We start from the raw sequence: 17,430 nt of genomic DNA, 5'->3' as shown, positions 1-17,430 counted from the left end.
CTCCTGGCTGGTCCCGCTTCGACAAGTGTTAATTAACGTTTCGATGGCTGCTAAATATGTTAGGCGAAAAGTTTTGAAAGCTTTTAATTAATTCAATGGCGATTTATTCGGTCCATTAAATGACTTACACTGTGTTTTATACGCGCGCGAAACATCAAATCACGTCATCTAACGTCACGAACAGAAGCCAGCGAATAATTACTACCAATTAGCGATTAATTATACGAATACGTAATTCGATATATGTCGATACGTTTGCGTAAAAGCTGCCGTCCATAAAGCAGAAAATGCGAAAATTTGGTATTCAACCAAATATTCATTGAAAGCTGCTCAAACCTATAATTTCGTGTGTATGATGAACGCGATGTTGTTCCGTCAATATTTGAGAACTTAATGCAACGCTGACAGTTCGAATTAACAAGAACTCGATGCATCGTTCGACGAGATGCATTAAAAAGATCATCAGTTTCAGCAATTACGAAAAAAGAACATCGAACGTTCCTCAATAAAATACGATGCGCATGAAAATGCATTCGACTACAACCGATAATTACGATCGATCAGCAACAAACAATTCCAACAATTACAAATTCAAACAATATCCCAGAATGTACAGTATGAATAACACCTATCTGTTCCTCAAACCAAGACCTAACAAAACTTACTTTTTCAAAAACCATTCATATTTTGAATACATCACGCAGCAACGAATCCTCAAAATCCTCCGTTAATGGGCAATGTTCGTAAATTTTCGTAGCTTCAATAATCACTTAACGAACATAATTAAACACATAAACTAACAAAGATACTCAACGAGTTCCGATGCTCGAAAACGTTTAGCCAACGAAGAAACGTTGAAAGAACCAATGATCGCGCGTCGTCCGGTAACGAATTGGCAAAAACGGCGTGGGAAATTGTCGCGAGCGGCGGAGAATTGCCACTCGAGGATGCCGCCACGATGGCACGTATTTCCTTGGACAATTGTTAATAGTTGTACCTGACCGTGTGATAGTGCGCGGCGACTAATGTGTCGGGAAAGACGGAGCGGAAACGCAGTTTCGCACCCAAAAACCGGCTGAACGTGACGGCCGGGAGGGGATGAATGGACCCCGGCGTACATCGAGCATATCTGGGTCAAGTGGCTGCTCGTAAATCGGTGGCTAAATGAAACGTTGAAAACCGACCTAATGCATCGTGCCGGGGCGAACAACCACTCTTTATCAGGTTGCGCCCGGAATGCACTCCATTTCTGTTCCTCCCTCTGTCTTTGTCCCTTTGTTCTCCTCCAACTAGTTCCCATGGTTTGTTCAACAGTCCTGGTAGCCGAGCCCCGGATCTTCGGGAAGAAATATTTAACTTCGAAATTTTATGATGGAATCGCCACTTAACCACTAGCCCTACGACTTATATCATGTTGAACATTTCTGCTTATGCTACTTAACACTGGAACCACCGAGCATTTAATGCGATTAATACGTAATCTCTGTAAGAAGTGTAACAGATTATTTTCAGTTTCTTCGGATATTCGTTGTAGTATTCGATGGAAACTATTTATTTTCAAGCTCATTTCGAATATTCTATGCTGTTAAAATATCAATGATTGCGAAACAAAAAAATGGAAAATAGTTATTTTAACTGGTACGGTAGTTCTAGTGTTAATTCAGTTGTAACTCTGTGGACGTAACTGTTACAAAGAAAGCTGAAGTGTTATAAGTTCAATGAAATTTATTTATGAAAATAAGGAAATTTGTTTGCCTACGATACTGCAGATTTATGAAATAACTTATAAACTTAAGTTACGCACGAATAACACGCGCGGAAGACTCATTTTCACGCAAAGGGTTAACGTTCCTTAATGTTATTTAATCGAATTCGAATAATGAAATGGGTCACTAGCAACAAGAGGTTTTTAATAATATTCGCAGATTTGAATTATCCTGAATAGAATGTGATTAACTCGGAAAAGTCTAAGGAAACGAAACGGCGTGCAAAAGGTGAGAAGGTGAACGCGTCAAAGAGATTCGTGAAGCAGGGTTGTAGATTCGCGAAGGATTACGTAACCGTATGTTTGACACAATTATAATTCAAGTATCTGTCTTGTTGTATTCGTGTTTTCTGTGATCGGTATTGGAATTTCAGGAAAACTTGTTTAGAATAGAATTCAACTAGGTTTCCGTGTTGGACTATTGACATGTCGAAAAATTCGTGACAGAAAAATGTTACTGCATCTATGTAATAAATAGAACAGTTTAATAGAACAATGTAAACGTTTCTTACAGTATCTTAGTTCTTACAAGGGAAGTTATCGGACTCGGAAATTCAAAAAATTATGGGTTGCAATTTTTTTCGCCATGAATTTTACTTCGAATAGGTAGTTTCAAATCGAAAACTAAAAGCACACCTACTCACACACAAAGTTTCATAATTTCTTTAGGTTCTAAGTTTGATAACTTCCCTTGTTAATAAGAGATAATGTTTCTAAGCTACTCACATTGCACGTGAAGCACTATGCGTTGGCTACATTGCGGCGCAACGTTGTTCGACGCGATGCAGAGGTACGCCCCCATGTGCAGCCGGCTGATCTTCACGATATGCAGCACTTCGCCGTTCACGACATTCACTGAAACAGAAATGAAACACCACGATGCCAGAGTACCGAACGAACTTCCAACTTAACGTGAAAATACGATGGTTAATCGAGAAATAAACGGAATACAATCACGACGAGAAACGTTTTATCTCATTGTATGAAAAATGCTTGTTCACAATGGAGCCAGGCGCAACAGACAATATCCACGGAATAACGTGAACACTGCCTAGCGGGCGTAGAAATTTGACAGTTTAATATATATCTATATCCAGCAGCTCATTAATATCTGTCGTAGAAAGTAATTATTTATTCCATCATACAATAACCGGTTCCACTTCCGCGCGATACAACGGCATATAATTAAATTACAGTAAACGATTTATCATTCCGTGCAGTCGCACAGACTTGCAAAACTTCCGAGCCACGGGTTTTCCCGAAACTTTCTGTGTATTTCGGGGAGTCGTGGTTGGTCATCGGTTGTAATAAATTATGTAAGCGAGCCGAAACGGTCGTCTGCGCAGACACGGAACGGAGCTGCCTTCTCTTTGTAGTATCAAATCGATAACATTCTAATTAAATCTGTATTGAAAAATTGCGAGAAGAATTCTTTTATTTGCACGTAATAAAATAGTATGGATAATAAAATAAAATATAAAGTAAAATAATGTAACATAACATAATATAATATAATATGATATAATATAATATAATATAATATAATATTATTACATATTTTTTAATAGTATATTACAATTACATTATACATAATGTAATTTAACTGGTTTTGCCAGCAATAACAATATAACTGCTGCCGGCGCAAATGGTTGTCAGCAGTCGACTCGATAAAACTCAATAAAAACAGGAACGGGGGGTGGAAAGAACGTAGCAAAATGTCGCGGCCCTTGTATTTTTAAGAGTCGAATTATTCTGCGTTGTTCGGCTTCCCGGGGCCGACGAAGATGGAGGCGTGTCGTAATAAGTTTCGAGCAGCCGGAAACTAGACTCGAGTAAGTGTCTAAGAGCGATGGAAAACCGATTCAACGTTTTTCTCGATAAAGGTAAGAGCACATCGTATCGCGGGAACGTTGCCACAATTCTTCGACAGTAATGTTGGGGTAATGGGGACGGTGTAGGGGCTCAGAAATTCTCCGAATCAAGTAATACCACGCGATGTATCGAACCCGCTGTTACTCTTGTCGTGTACTTTAAACTAAAATACTTAGGCGCGTTTTATGCTACCCCTTTTTGGCCGGCTCCTCGCCGCGCTAATTTAACGTGTTCTTTTAAAACGCGACACTCGCGGGGCCATTTCGACGTTTCTCTTCTCGCGCGCGAGAACTGACTGCCGCCTGTAATTTGCTTTTCAGGTTAAACATTCCGGCCAATCGAGGAATAAAGGAACGAGATATAAAACGACACGGACGAATATAATTGTCGTCGCTTTAAGAGGCACTTCCAACTTGTTAAATTAATTTTCTAAACGTTTCTCGCGTGATTCGTTGAAGATAGAATCTCCGAAGGTTGCGACTGTTTTATTTGACAATGAGAAATGAAGGAGGTTAGTGGAAGTTCGGGTTATTTTGAAATACGTCTAGCAAGTTTCTTCTAATATTCTATCATGAGAAGGGAGTCCATTAGCGAATGAATGAGTTTAAATTTCAATATTTTCGTATTGGAGATAATGCGGTGGTAAATATTGGAATATGCAATGTACTTTATGATATGTATGTAGTGTAAAAAGGAATAATTTCCTTCATGCACGCATGCACACATTAAAGGTTACACCGTGGAGATTTTGTTCTAACATGGAATATAAAGCAACCTTTACGTAATTCGGTTAGTTCGTTTAGAAGTTTGCCTGCAAACACGGCGAAAAAAATCCATTAGAAGTTCTCTGATATCGAATAACTTCAATGAAAGACCATTTGAAATTAAGTTCTCCTCTTCCGCGTTTCAGAGAGACGTTTTCATATTTGTTTTTACATCCTCCATTGGTTGGCAATTTGATTTCCTTCCGCAATGAAATTACCTCGCAAACCAAGGAATTCCGCTTCGAATTTACTTCCGTTCGTCCCAGGTTACTTATATTTTGCAAATTAAAGCGACGACCAGAATCATATACACGATTGGGTAATTCGTACGAATATAAAAATATCTATTTAATTTATTGTAAATTCTGTCGGGCAACATTTTATTCAAATAACGAGCGGAATATAAAAATAATGCAATTTTATCCAGATGAAATCGTGTAACGAATAAAACAGAATTGTTTAACGGAATATAATTTTTTCAAATGAATCGAAATTCTTTGATAATCGAAATTTCTGTTCGGCGCTAATGAATAAATAATCGGATAAATATGAATTTATTCGAATAATCATTTATTCGTTACTCGAAATATTTGTACCGCCTAGCACGGGTGTGTCTGCTTAAAATAACGAATTGTCCAGCGAAAAATCGATAGAACGATTGAGATAATAATAGACAAAATGGTCACAATTTACTCAGCTAATTATCTCGCGATTAGGTAAACATTTGACTCGGTACGATTAGCACGATGCCGAAACCGATCGAGAAACGTAGTGGGGACGAAGGTCACATAGGGAATAAAACTCGCTGTCTCATTGCGCGGTGAGGCATAAGAAGATGGCGTGAATCGTTGTTAGCTGCGCCGCGGTGCGCGCCAAACCTATCTATTGTTCCGCAAACAATGCCTAGCAGTGAGAGACCCCGGCGGCTCGGTAGCACTTTCCGAGGGTTTTAATCAAGTAGTCCCGCAGGTCCCCTGTGCTAGTACCACCCCTCAACGGTTTAGCGAGAACCTTTAATACTTTTCTCTTAATGAGAAGCCACAATATGGAACCGGTTCAATAAAATTTCCGGTCGAATGTGCAACGTGCGCTTTGAATAAAGAAGCTCGGTGAATGATCACTTTCAACAACCGTTACTCACTACTTTCGCCTCTAAAAATGATTCTTATCATGCTCAATATTACCTTAGGTAGCATTGTTCGTAATATAGAAATGTTATGAAATAATCATCGATTGATGTAACGATTTATAATAATTTGGTTGGTCACCAGTGACTCTGATGATAGCGAACGTGTTAGAAAAGTAAATGTCGCTCGATTCTTCTGTGAGTTCCTCTTATCAATTGTTATATTACAAAGTAAACATAGATAAATGAATTGGCAATCCTACTTTGTTTCTGGTAATCCATTAACGACGAAATTACCCTAGAATGCTTAGTTATGTAAGAGACCGTAGGTCAAGGGGTCAACAAGCGATTCTTTACTGAGATTTACTGTTTCTCGTCACAGTAAGTCTTTAACTCTGTGTAATCCAGAGCAGCTTTTCAGTCGCCAAGTGATTTGACACAGGATTGTAAAGTTTGATATTTAATATTAAACTATGTATAATGCATCAATACGTGAAACATTGAATGAAAATAGTTTTCTTTCTCAATGTATCTGCGATTTCTCAAGTAACTTTCAGAAAATGTCATCTGCATCTCATTAGAAAGTATTGAGTACTTACAATGAAAAACTTTCAAAGTACAAAAGGTTAAAACAGTAATTTTGGTACCGCTTTGAATCGAAGGGCAAAGATCTCTCACGAAAGGACGAGAAGCACCGAGCAAGCCTTTCAGAATTGTAATTCCACAAAGCCGAACTTTTATCGTGCGATGAACACCGTCGAAGATATTCCACGTATTTCGCAATTAACCGGTGAACAATCTCGACCTTCATGCGTTTGAACGACCGATCCACATTCCTTTCCGACTTAACGATCAAAGCTGGCGGAGAGAGTCCGCGAGGAGCGCCGAGCGCAAAAACAAGGGGAACGTAATATTTATGAGAACTCGAAATACCCGTGTCAAGTTGCGCGATTCAAGGAACGTCTGGATTCCGCGGCGTTGACGGAGAGAAAAAAAAAGAAGAAAAGAGGCGAGCAGAGAGACGACGGGAGTTTACGCGACCGTTGAATAACGTTGATTCCAATTTGTCGTCGCGGAAAACGCGCTGAAGTTTTCATAATGCTCGCGACGCGGGCCGGACGATAACGCAGTGTCTTTCAAAGTCCATTTAGCCGGTTTAAATGTTAAGCGGGCACGATAAGGGCGCGCGCTGAAAAGAAACTGGGGAATAAATTAGCGGCCATTCACGTCGATGCGCGGCGCACTTTGCATAACATTTCCCGCATGCTTCTTAACGTCGTAAAAATAAGCGGACAGCTTACTCGAAGACGAAGCTGGGGGAGCCGGCTACCTATTTGGGAATTAGTAGGTGATGTATTCCGCCCCATAAGCGGTGGCTCGGACGTCGATATTTCATCCCCATTCCCTTTCTGCCGTATCCTTAAGTGCCCTTTTTCGCGTTATTACCGCCAGATAACCCGGCTACATTCATTCTCCGGCGAAATCCCCCAGTCCACGATCATCGCCGCTAATGTTGCTCCCTGTGTACGAAGGGACAGATGGAAGAAAGCTGTATCGTTTCATAATTTCATTGTTCGACCGAATACAATGCCACGTATCATAATTAACTCTGACCGGAGCTCTGGGAGAATTGACGGATCGGCTTTGATGAAATAGTTCGCACTAGATTGACGAACATTTATTGTAAATATTCTGTTGTTGCTAGATTGACGTTAGCTCATTTAGATTTTGGAAACTGGAGGTTTGAAAATAGAGGTTTATAATGTGTACACGTGTCAGATAAAAATTGTTCTAAACGTTTATTGAATGACATTTTTTATCCGTTTGATTGAAGAGTATATCTAGTTAAGGAATCTTACATCGTAGAAGATGCTGAGCAAGAGACTAGGTAAGATAAACTGAAAAATTTCACTGCAACGAAGTTCATCTCAATACTCCAGCTGGCAAGGAGAATCGATTTCCAATTGCCTTGAAAATTAACAGGACTCGCCTTATTCTTTACTTATCCAACAATTCGGTAAGATGGTTCCATCCAACTTCGAAGCTCCCTCGAAACTTAAAATTAACCCATTAAAGATCACCATACGGTCGACACGCGAGCACACAGCTACGAGGCTGAATCATCCAGGGCTCTGTTCTCACTCGATCAAGCTAGACAGTTGTTTGCATACAATTACTTGCTCCCATGGCGGCTAGAACCCGCGGATAAAAATGTTGCCGCGGTCTATGGCGAAGCGAATTACAGCAAGAGCAAAGACAACAATAAAAGTACCCGCGGATAAAGAGAGGAAACGAGGGAAAGGGACTTGGGCGGAGGGAAGTTGGAATCTATTCGGCTCTACCTTTGGACGCGAAATTTGCCAGACAATATTGATCTTGCGTGGAACACTGACTTCGTCTGTGCCTTCGAAAGTACAAAGGAACCTCAAACGGCAACAAGATAAGCCCGTCTCCGCGAGCTACGAGGATCGACGTCGGGCCGGAGTTTGGCCGCGAGTTTAGCTCATCTTTTGATGCCGGGGTTGCGCGAGAAGCGAGCACAACGTAGATTCGATTTTGCCGCGCTGTCTATATCGATATCCGTGACCCTCACCGCGTCTTTTTCCTTGCCCATCCACTCCCCCGTCTACCCACTGTTACCAGCCCCCTGGCGGGACAGGAATTCGCTCGTAGGTTCTTGTTTTCCGGTCGCGTCGTATTACGCCCGAGCCCGTGTGCATGCAAGACCTCGCAAAAATCGTATTACAGGCAGAAACAAGTGATTTCCCCGGCGATGGTAACGGGAAAATGCGAGACGAAATTGCTCCTTTAGGAGGCAACCCCTTTCCCCAAACGGAATCGCATTTCGAATCATAAACGTGTAACTTGTGTTTATTGTTGTCAACGGCGCGATGGTAAAGCGAGATGTGGTCGCGCGAAAATGGAACGTGATTGTAGTGCGACTAAACGTGAATGCATAGGACGTTTGAGATTTGCAAATTGAAAGTTCATTGGTGTTTGGCGTTGCTCAAGTGTGTTTTGGGAATATACGATCATTAGGATTTGAGGTTAACGTTTCCTTGTCTGTTAAATATCCAATATGAGAAGGAATATTTCTTTGTTAATGTTAGGTAATATTGTATTTATTGATTAAATGTTAACATTTGTAGATCTAGACGTTGGGTAATTCACTTTTCGCGCGACTTTCCGAAGAAACGTTTAATGGATGTTTTTGAAAAGGTTTAATGGCCGTCTTTAGAATGTATAGCCGACTCATTCGTTTTTCTTCTAAGCTTTTTGGACGATCAATGGGCACCTAAGAACTAAATCTTCCACGTACCCACAGGTATCCTGATCCTATTCCTTAAAAACACAGCCATGGCGCTCGTGGGAGTTTTACAAAATTCGATTTGCTTTTTCATCTCTCTTGGCTATTCTTTTTCACTCTCCTCGGCTCGCTGGAAACCGAGGGATGCCATTACGGCAGATGGTATGTGTAGATGCGCACAAAATTGTATAAAAGTCCTGTACATTTCTGTTACCTTCATTTTGAAATTTTTACGTCGTGCGGTATATTGACAGGTAGAGAAAACGCAAAATCGAAAAATTCAAGGAGATATCCGCAATTATAATAGAAATACGAAGACTATTAAATACCAACGACCGCTTATATCAAACAATCTTAATCAAGTATTATTCGTACAGACATAAGATTAAACAAATCTTATTAATATTATCAATCGTTTTCAACCTCTCTACGAACAATATTAAACATTAAGAATATTATCAGGAAGTAATATTATATAATAATATTATTAATATTACACAGTAATATATTAGAATATATTACAAATACAGAAAGAAAGTGAAATTCTTATTATTATTTATTTACTATAATCCACATATACTTTGTATTACTTATTTCTTCGAGACGTTTGTAAGCAGACAGTAAAATGGCAATTATAAATAGAGGTTTTATTTATTAATAATTCGATTAACCGCGGTGCAACACTTTCATCCAGTAATAACGCTGCGGTGATTGGGGTAGAGAGGAAGCCAACGTCAGACTATATTTTCCTCGTGGGCCAAAGGTGTCTAGAGGCTATCAGACGGAAAGTGATGGCGCTAGACACTCCCCGAGGCCCAGCGGCAAACACCTCAGTTAGCAATGCGAGGCTCGAGTGCGTGGCATAGTCACCGTCGTAATATTCCGTCCAATTACGCCAATAATCTGACGCTTCCATCGAATGACATGACGCTCATATAATAGTAGATATGTGCCCTTCAATATATGCATGTCGAACGATACCACCTCCTAATTAGCCGTTGATGGCCCGACAGACTTTACAAATTGATTAACGTTTTCGCGAACGACCTGCGTGCATGCTTAATGAGACTTTAGACGTCACACTTTTTAATGGAACTTCTTTTATTTCATCTTCGATAGGAGTATTTTCCACTTGACCCGACGGATATTAAAATTATTGACATTCAGTACGAGAATTACCTTTTGATCACGGAAGATCTCATCTGTATAAAATGACAATATTTAAGTTCGGGGAAGGTTATGAAGCTAAAAAATCGAATGCCTTTTATTTTTAATTAAAAATGTACCGTTTGACACGATTTTTAATTTGATCGAGACGAAAGGAGCAGTAGGAAAGACTAGTTTGATGTTTATTTCAGAGGTGATTTATTTAAGATGATTGTGATGATATTGATGATCTAAGAGAAATAACGAAATGTAAATCGGGTGTAAAAATTAGTTTAAAGAGAGCATACGACTTGCTTCTGATAGCTTAAATATCGTAAAATGTTGATAAATATGTATAATATGTACGTAACCTTTGTGTATTGTGATTGTGACGATTGAAAGAAAAAAACGTCGAAAGAAATTCTTTTGTAATTGGTAGTAACAGATAATACATTCAAATAAAATTGTTTATTATTGATATATGTATCTCTTGCGTCAGTCACGTGCTCATATAATAGCCTGAATTGTGTCCCCGGTAAATCAATTTCCCTTCGTTCCTATTTTCATGATTGCAATGTTTATTATTAATTCATGCCATTGGGAAGAGAGCTGCAATAAACTATTTTCATTAGTAATGACGTCATTTCATCAGTATAACAAAGTTAATATTCCAATATTAATCATTGTTTCGCTACGAATGAAATTTTAGAACGATCTAGTCTTTCGATTTTATAATATTCTACGCTTATAACATGTTCCGATTCAATTTCTTTGCACAATCCATTATATCATGAAAAACGTTTACTCAAGTCACACACAAATCGCAAGTTTGTTCGGAAGCGGTCCAATTTGATCCCTGAAATAAATATGTCTTAAATTAAACATGCCGGCAGCGTGTTCCTATTATTTATTAATCAACCGAAACAAAATCAGATAAATCAATATAAAACAGAGGACTATTAATCACGGAATACTGCGATAAATAAAGACCAAGCAATTAATTCATCTGAATTAGTACATTCCACGTGTGAAATTTAATTACGGAGCAATTTCGATGGGGAGTTCTCAATTACCCCGTTATACGCTAACACCTATAATATTACTTGAAATATAATATTAAACCGATAATAATCGAATCGCTTAAAAGTCGTTTATAAAAATTACATTATTTTATTAAAGTCTCAGCTAACGGAGTAAAGAAAATAGGTGCTACCTAATTCCAGCTTACATCCATTCGATCGACAGATGTACGAGTTTGCATGAACACCGTCGGTCTACATGAACCACGTGTGCCAACGAAACGAAATCTCCACCGGGAAGCATTACTCGATGAAATACACGAATGCAAAATCGTCCCCCTTAATCCCCCCTCTTCTCCACGCGGGACACGTAATGATCATTACATTTCTCCGATTGTTCGCGAGCAGACAATCGCGTAATGCGACCAAGTATCCGTCCGTCCTTTTTTCTTCCTTCTTCTCCCTTTTTTTTTCACCGCGCAAAAACGATTCGACGCATACATATTTATCAGTGACAGTTTATACGGCAGAGTTAGGACGAGACGCAAGCTTCGAAAGCTTTCTCTGAGCGTCTGAGCCTGAGTATACCTCGAGGGCAATGAAAATTTAAATTAGAACAGAAATTAAATCCGGCCTTTATCCGATATTGAGAAAATCCTTTGAAACCGACAGACTGTCTGACGTCCCGCTTCCCTGTACATCTTTGCCCACTAATGCGTGTCTGTGTTCGTGTATGTGCACGTACAGGAACAGAAAGACAGAGAGACCGAGGCAGACGAACCGACAGACAGGTAGTTGGCGAGAGAAAAATTGAGAGATAGAGAGAAGAGAAACGGAGAACCCGTATCGCATTTCTCACCCTGTCCATAATTAGTAATTAAGAAAGTAATTAGCATCGATCTACACTACTTCCCCGGATAGGGCCATGTTCTTAATTTACCGTGCTGGTTTTAGATCACGCCGTCGCGACAAACAGGAGAATCTTGAGTCAAGCATCGCGTTTCCCTCGCGTTACGTCAGACGTCGTATCGATCTCTTCTTTAATTAGGAACAAGAAACCTATCGCTCGCCGGAATACTGCGCGTTCGCTTGAAATTATGATTTAATTCGGAGATCGGTGTAACCATAGATATTCTACGAGTTCCTCGAAACTGATCGTTATTTCGGTACATTCTGAAGTTTCTTTTGAATTTTATGGTTTTCCGTGTGTGCGGTTCAATTGTGCTAGAATGTAATTGATATTAGCGAGGTACAAATTATAATATTACGGATTTAGAATGAATTGAATTATTATTTAATGTCTGAACGAGTTATTCACTTTATTAACTTATTGATAATATATTCTAATCGTAGTGTTTGAAACGAAGTTAATTCATTTTTTAAATACATTTCTTTTAGATATATTTATTTGAATGTGCTTTTACGTTAAAGAATGTACAACAATGAATTCATAAAATAAATAATTGGAAAATTCGGAACCTTCAACGATTGTCTAACGAGGTCACCGAATTCCACTCGATAGTTCCATCTTTATTGATATATTAATGACAGTACGCCCAATTGCAATTTCTGAAACTAATTTAGCCGGGGATATTCTGCGATTGCTTGTTTGCCTGACATAGCACAAATTTCAATTGCTGTTTGAAGTGCAACGTTCCCTGATTGGAACTTCCGCGGCCCGATTTGTCGAACACTTTCTTCGACAGGTCGCAGCCGAATGATAATTTATGGACTATCGCCTTCACTCGAAAGGGAATTACCTGGTCGTATATAAACCTATAAATACTGTTATGCAACGTTCCCAATCCTGTCACACTAAAACAACAATCTCCAATTTATTCAAAGGTATTATCATAAAATGAACATAAATTATTTAATACTCGTTTTCATGAAGTTTCCGAATGTTCAAACATATTTTCTTCGTTAAAGTTGAATCAATTATAAATCTCTCCATGTTCGATGAGAAAATTCGATGATAAAATATATATTAGATCGATGAAGGGGTCAGCGACTTTCATGAAAATTGATTCTGAGTCTTCAATTTTATTCTAATACTACGTCTGGTGTACGTTGCCGCAGGTGACAGCCAACCAGCGACACTTATTGATGGATCAAAATATTTGACGGTGTCTGATTGATCAGAACTCACCACTTTCGCCGTTATAATTTATATTCGTCCCATCCTCTCTGCGCCACATGACGTAGGGCTCCGGATATCCGGAAGCTTTACACGTCAGCGTCACGTTCGAACCCTCGCGGACGACCATGTCAGTGCTGGTTTCTTTCGAGATAATGGAGGGTGGCACTGCAATAAGAAAGAAATGCGAAAATGGAATTGATAATGTTCTCCTTCAGCCAATAAAGTGATGAAATTCCCGACTTTGAGGGCGCGCTCACCGATGATCGATATTAACTTAATACTTTAATATTAATGTTCGATCCGAAAGAGGCGTGCGCTGCCATTCATAAAGTAGCGGACAGTTCGCTCCTCAGAGGGAAACGTTGGATAATAGTTCAGACGTGAGTTTTACAAGTTACCTTCCAACTTACTGCCTTTCCCCGGCTTTATACAGAGTTCTCGATCTCAATATCAATCGAATTCTGTTAAAAATGATTTCAAATAATCTGGATGTCACGATCAACCTCTTGCCTTACAATATCGTGTTAGACTCATGGTGAAGATTTCTAACAGAATGTAACAAATATAAATATAACTGAACTCTTTTGAATTCAAATTACCCATTATTCTTTCGTTATCAACTATTATACTTTAGAGCAAACAAAGACAGAACATGCCTAAAATTTATGTCTTCTTTTCACTAAATTACTAATGACAAACTAGTTGTTTCGATCATAGTTGAGAATGAAATCATAAGTCAAGGGGTTAATCCTTAAAGTGCAACGTCTGAGACATTTTCAGTAAGCTAAGCATTTCTCGGTGAAATTGTGCGGCAATTTTCGAAAGAATTTTAACAATTACAAATGGCACTCAAAGAGTTGATGAATTATGCAGCGTTTTCAATGACTCATTGATTTTGAATTCTGCACGAAAATGGAATATCAGAAATATCTTTTCGTGTGTAATTATATTTGAACGTTTACAATGTGAATTCATTTTTCCAAACTCCTATTCGAGAGATATTTTTCTTAAACCACTGTTGTATTCTATTAAACCTTGAAGCACATTGCTTCTATCTACTCCCACCGTGTAATTATCTCGGTTAACGTTTTATAAAATAATTATCTGCTAACACGGAACTTTGTACCGCCGGATTAATTACGTTCTGCGTCATCGTGTTGCTATTTATTATAGACAGGAGATAGTATCGATAAACTGCCCTCGGAGAATTTGCTTAGTCAAATGAGCAAGGTTTAAATTCGCGGTTAATTAGATATGTCTATAACGAACATTTGCGAAAATAATGTGTATCACTGAAGGGAAATTGTATTCACTGTTTTCACCCAATGATTAAGATCTCCGTGTTCACTCGACTTTGAAATACACTTCACAGATAAAAGCGATAAACGTTGCACAGTCTATTGCTAAATTTTTAAATTCAATGTCATTCTCGGTTCGGGTAAATGTTCAACGCTGGAGGGGGAAAACAGAAGCGCGTACATATTACTGCTCATAAGAATTTTCTCGCCATCATTTGTCTCACTTTACCAAAAAATACGCGATACTCGTAAAAGAGGTAACTTCTCGCTCGTTAATGGCGATAGAGTAAGTAAAATTTACGATTCCAGTCGAGGAAATCCGGAATAAAACTAAAACGAAAATTAAATATGCTTAAATTACGAGAGCAGCTGCAATATGCGATGAACGAAAGTTTCCCTTCAGTGTTCCATCAGTAACGGGAAAACAATGAAAATCGCAAACCTTTCGACAGGTTGAACAAGTCGATTCGAATTTCTTGCTACAGCTTTTAGTATCGAATTCGCAGGACAAAAAAAAACACGCGGCTGCAAGAATGTTATGGTTCCATTTCGACAACGCTTCGGCCGTTTTTCGGTCGGCGAACGCGGAACAGGAAAATGCAATATTCATTGTGGACTTACCCACAACTTCTAGATAACCCTGTCGGCTCCGCATCGGGTCCGTGTTCACTTGACACATGTACCACCCGCGATCCTCCTCTTGAACCTGCGTTATGTGAAGGGACCACGTACGATGGTCATTGTACGACAACGTTATCCGTGGATTTTGCGTGATGACATTACGGTGGATGGTCAAGATAGTTTGCGTATCGATACGCACCCATGCCACCTAGAACAAACATTCCCGTTGACGTGCCCTGTCCATGAAAATCGCATCTTACGCTACTGCAAAAATCAACAGTTATTTCCTCTTGAATATTTCTTAAATCTCAATTACTAAATTCAAATTGAAATCTAAATTACTAGATTCAAATTGAAATTTAAATTACTAAATTCAAATTGAAATCCAAATTTATTTAAATTATTACGAAAGTATCTGAAAAAAGCGAACATTCCAAGAGTGAACAATATAAAGGATGAAAACAGGAATATGAAAGGCACAAAGAAAATTGAAAAGAATATTCTAGAAAAGCTACGAACTCTACCATCCACGTTGTATAATAACATATTAATATATTCTCCAACGCGGTACACCGTGAACGTTACAAAACACGCAGACGCAAGGACCTGTAACCGACTTCCCTCCTTCGTTCAGCTTTTTACCAACCGAAGCCAAGAAAAAAATGCCGAAAGGTGAAAAGAAAATTTCAGCCGTGGATTGCCCAGGCTTAACTTTCTGCAACTCCATTCGGCCCGGCCAGTTTATCGTTCCCAATTTTCCCGAAACTTCCACGTTCAATTCTTCGGAAACCGTCCGAATACAGGGACCCGCGGAAAGTTTTGCAGGTGTTGGTTTCCCAAGGCAACCAATAAATTTCGTCGAGCTGAAAGTAAGAATTGAAAAAAGCCGGGATATTTCCCGATGCGCAGTCCCACCTCGCAGAATTGCCTGTACATACGTATGTATTACACACACTCGAGCGTGTGCGCGTGTGCGGGTTCATTCATGTCGGTTTTGCGTTTGCGGAGCTTTAGTCGTCGTGTATACAGGGTGTCTCTACCGTTTTCGGAGGAACCGCGAAGGAAATTTAACACTAGAACTACCAAATGGGTCATTCTGACCCATTTCGTGTCACTTCTTTTGCAATTGTGGAAAAGACAGGCGATTTTCTGAAAAATTATTCAATCAATTGATTGAGATAAATACAAACTGGAATATAAGGAAATTGAACACTAAATAAATGTATTTTTATACATTTTATAAGGAAATACAGAATAATAAATTTTACTGCTTGGTAGTTCTAGTGTGAAAGTGTAAAGACAAAAGGAAAATGTTCAATGAACGTGAGTTTAAAAGTGTTTTGTTGAAAAATTATATTGAAAATATGAAATAATATTTGAGGCTATTTAACTGTGTCAATTCTACTTGTAAATATTTTAAAAAATTTTTCGGTATTATCTTGCCATTATCACTGATTACCTTCAACAACTATCACTAAACTATTGACAAGATGATTTCAATAAACTCTTGTGTTTAGTAATATACTCATTATCATATTTATCATATTATAATTAGAAAAGGAACATTGCCACTTTCAAATTAATGAGGAAAGAAACATCAAGAAAAGATGGATCAGTCGCTTACCAGCAAATCTAGCTTGAGTGTACTTTTATATAACATTTTCCCTAGTATTCACAAAGTATTCTTGAATCTACGTTTATAAGAAAGTTTTGTCTCACTTCTGCGTACAATCTGCTAGCGTCGTTATGCAGAACAAAATGGAGCTACTTTATATATATTCACGTGCGTTCCATTCATGGTTTTGCGATCGCGAGGACACCGTATATACGTATGTATATGTATATGTATATACATACATATATATATATATATATATACACACACACACACACGCACATGTGTGTAACATATATATATGTATGTAACAAACCCTTCCCTTCTTATCGCGCGCTTAATCCAATACACTGGCTGGCTTGTATCCCGTATCCTTCGCGGATCTTCGAAGCCTTCACGGGATACAGAGAATAGAAGGATAAGTATAAGAAGGCTTAGAACCTCACTCGTTTTCTTTCCCTCGTCGCCGAGGTTTTCGGTGCGCGCGGCAGGCTTTTGCGGATCTGCGAAACACGCTCCAAGTTTCCCGAATGCGGTACACGGCAATACCGGCTTCTTCTTAATATGCGGGGGTGCACGGTTACCGATCGATCCGAGCCACGAGGATAATGAAATTTCACCATTTATTTGGAAGATGAAAAGATCTCCTCCGCGCGGACAATAGAGCGAGCCGTTTTGCTAAAAGACTTCGGGAGGGCTGTATATCCTTGCTGTTTTCTATTGCTCGCGCCACATATGCGCCTCGGGATTTAAATGC

At 39.0% G+C, this 17,430-nt stretch overlaps 1 protein-coding gene across 7 annotated transcripts in view; it reads right to left on the bottom strand.

Moving 5' to 3' along the window:
* LOC116432445 (neurotrimin) overlaps positions 1 to 17,430 on the bottom strand; it is a 249,747-nt gene that overhangs the window by 20,923 nt on the left and 211,394 nt on the right. For all 7 annotated transcript variants that reach the window (XM_031989385.2, XM_031989414.2, XM_031989376.2 and 4 more), the window contains 3 exons: positions 15,059 to 15,266; positions 13,149 to 13,304; positions 2,492 to 2,620 (listed from right to left, as the gene is read on the bottom strand). In XM_031989385.2, the coding sequence (XP_031845245.1) occupies positions 2,492 to 2,620; positions 13,149 to 13,304; positions 15,059 to 15,266 (493 nt within the window). The remainder of the gene's footprint in view (positions 1 to 2,491; positions 2,621 to 13,148; positions 13,305 to 15,058; positions 15,267 to 17,430) is intronic.

This window comes from Nomia melanderi, chromosome 3 (assembly GCF_051020985.1).
Source record: "Nomia melanderi isolate GNS246 chromosome 3, iyNomMela1, whole genome shotgun sequence".
NCBI lineage: Eukaryota > Metazoa > Arthropoda > Insecta > Hymenoptera > Halictidae > Nomia > Nomia melanderi.
Note: the sequence above shows the minus strand (reverse complement) of the source record. Positions and strands in the feature narration are given on the sequence as shown.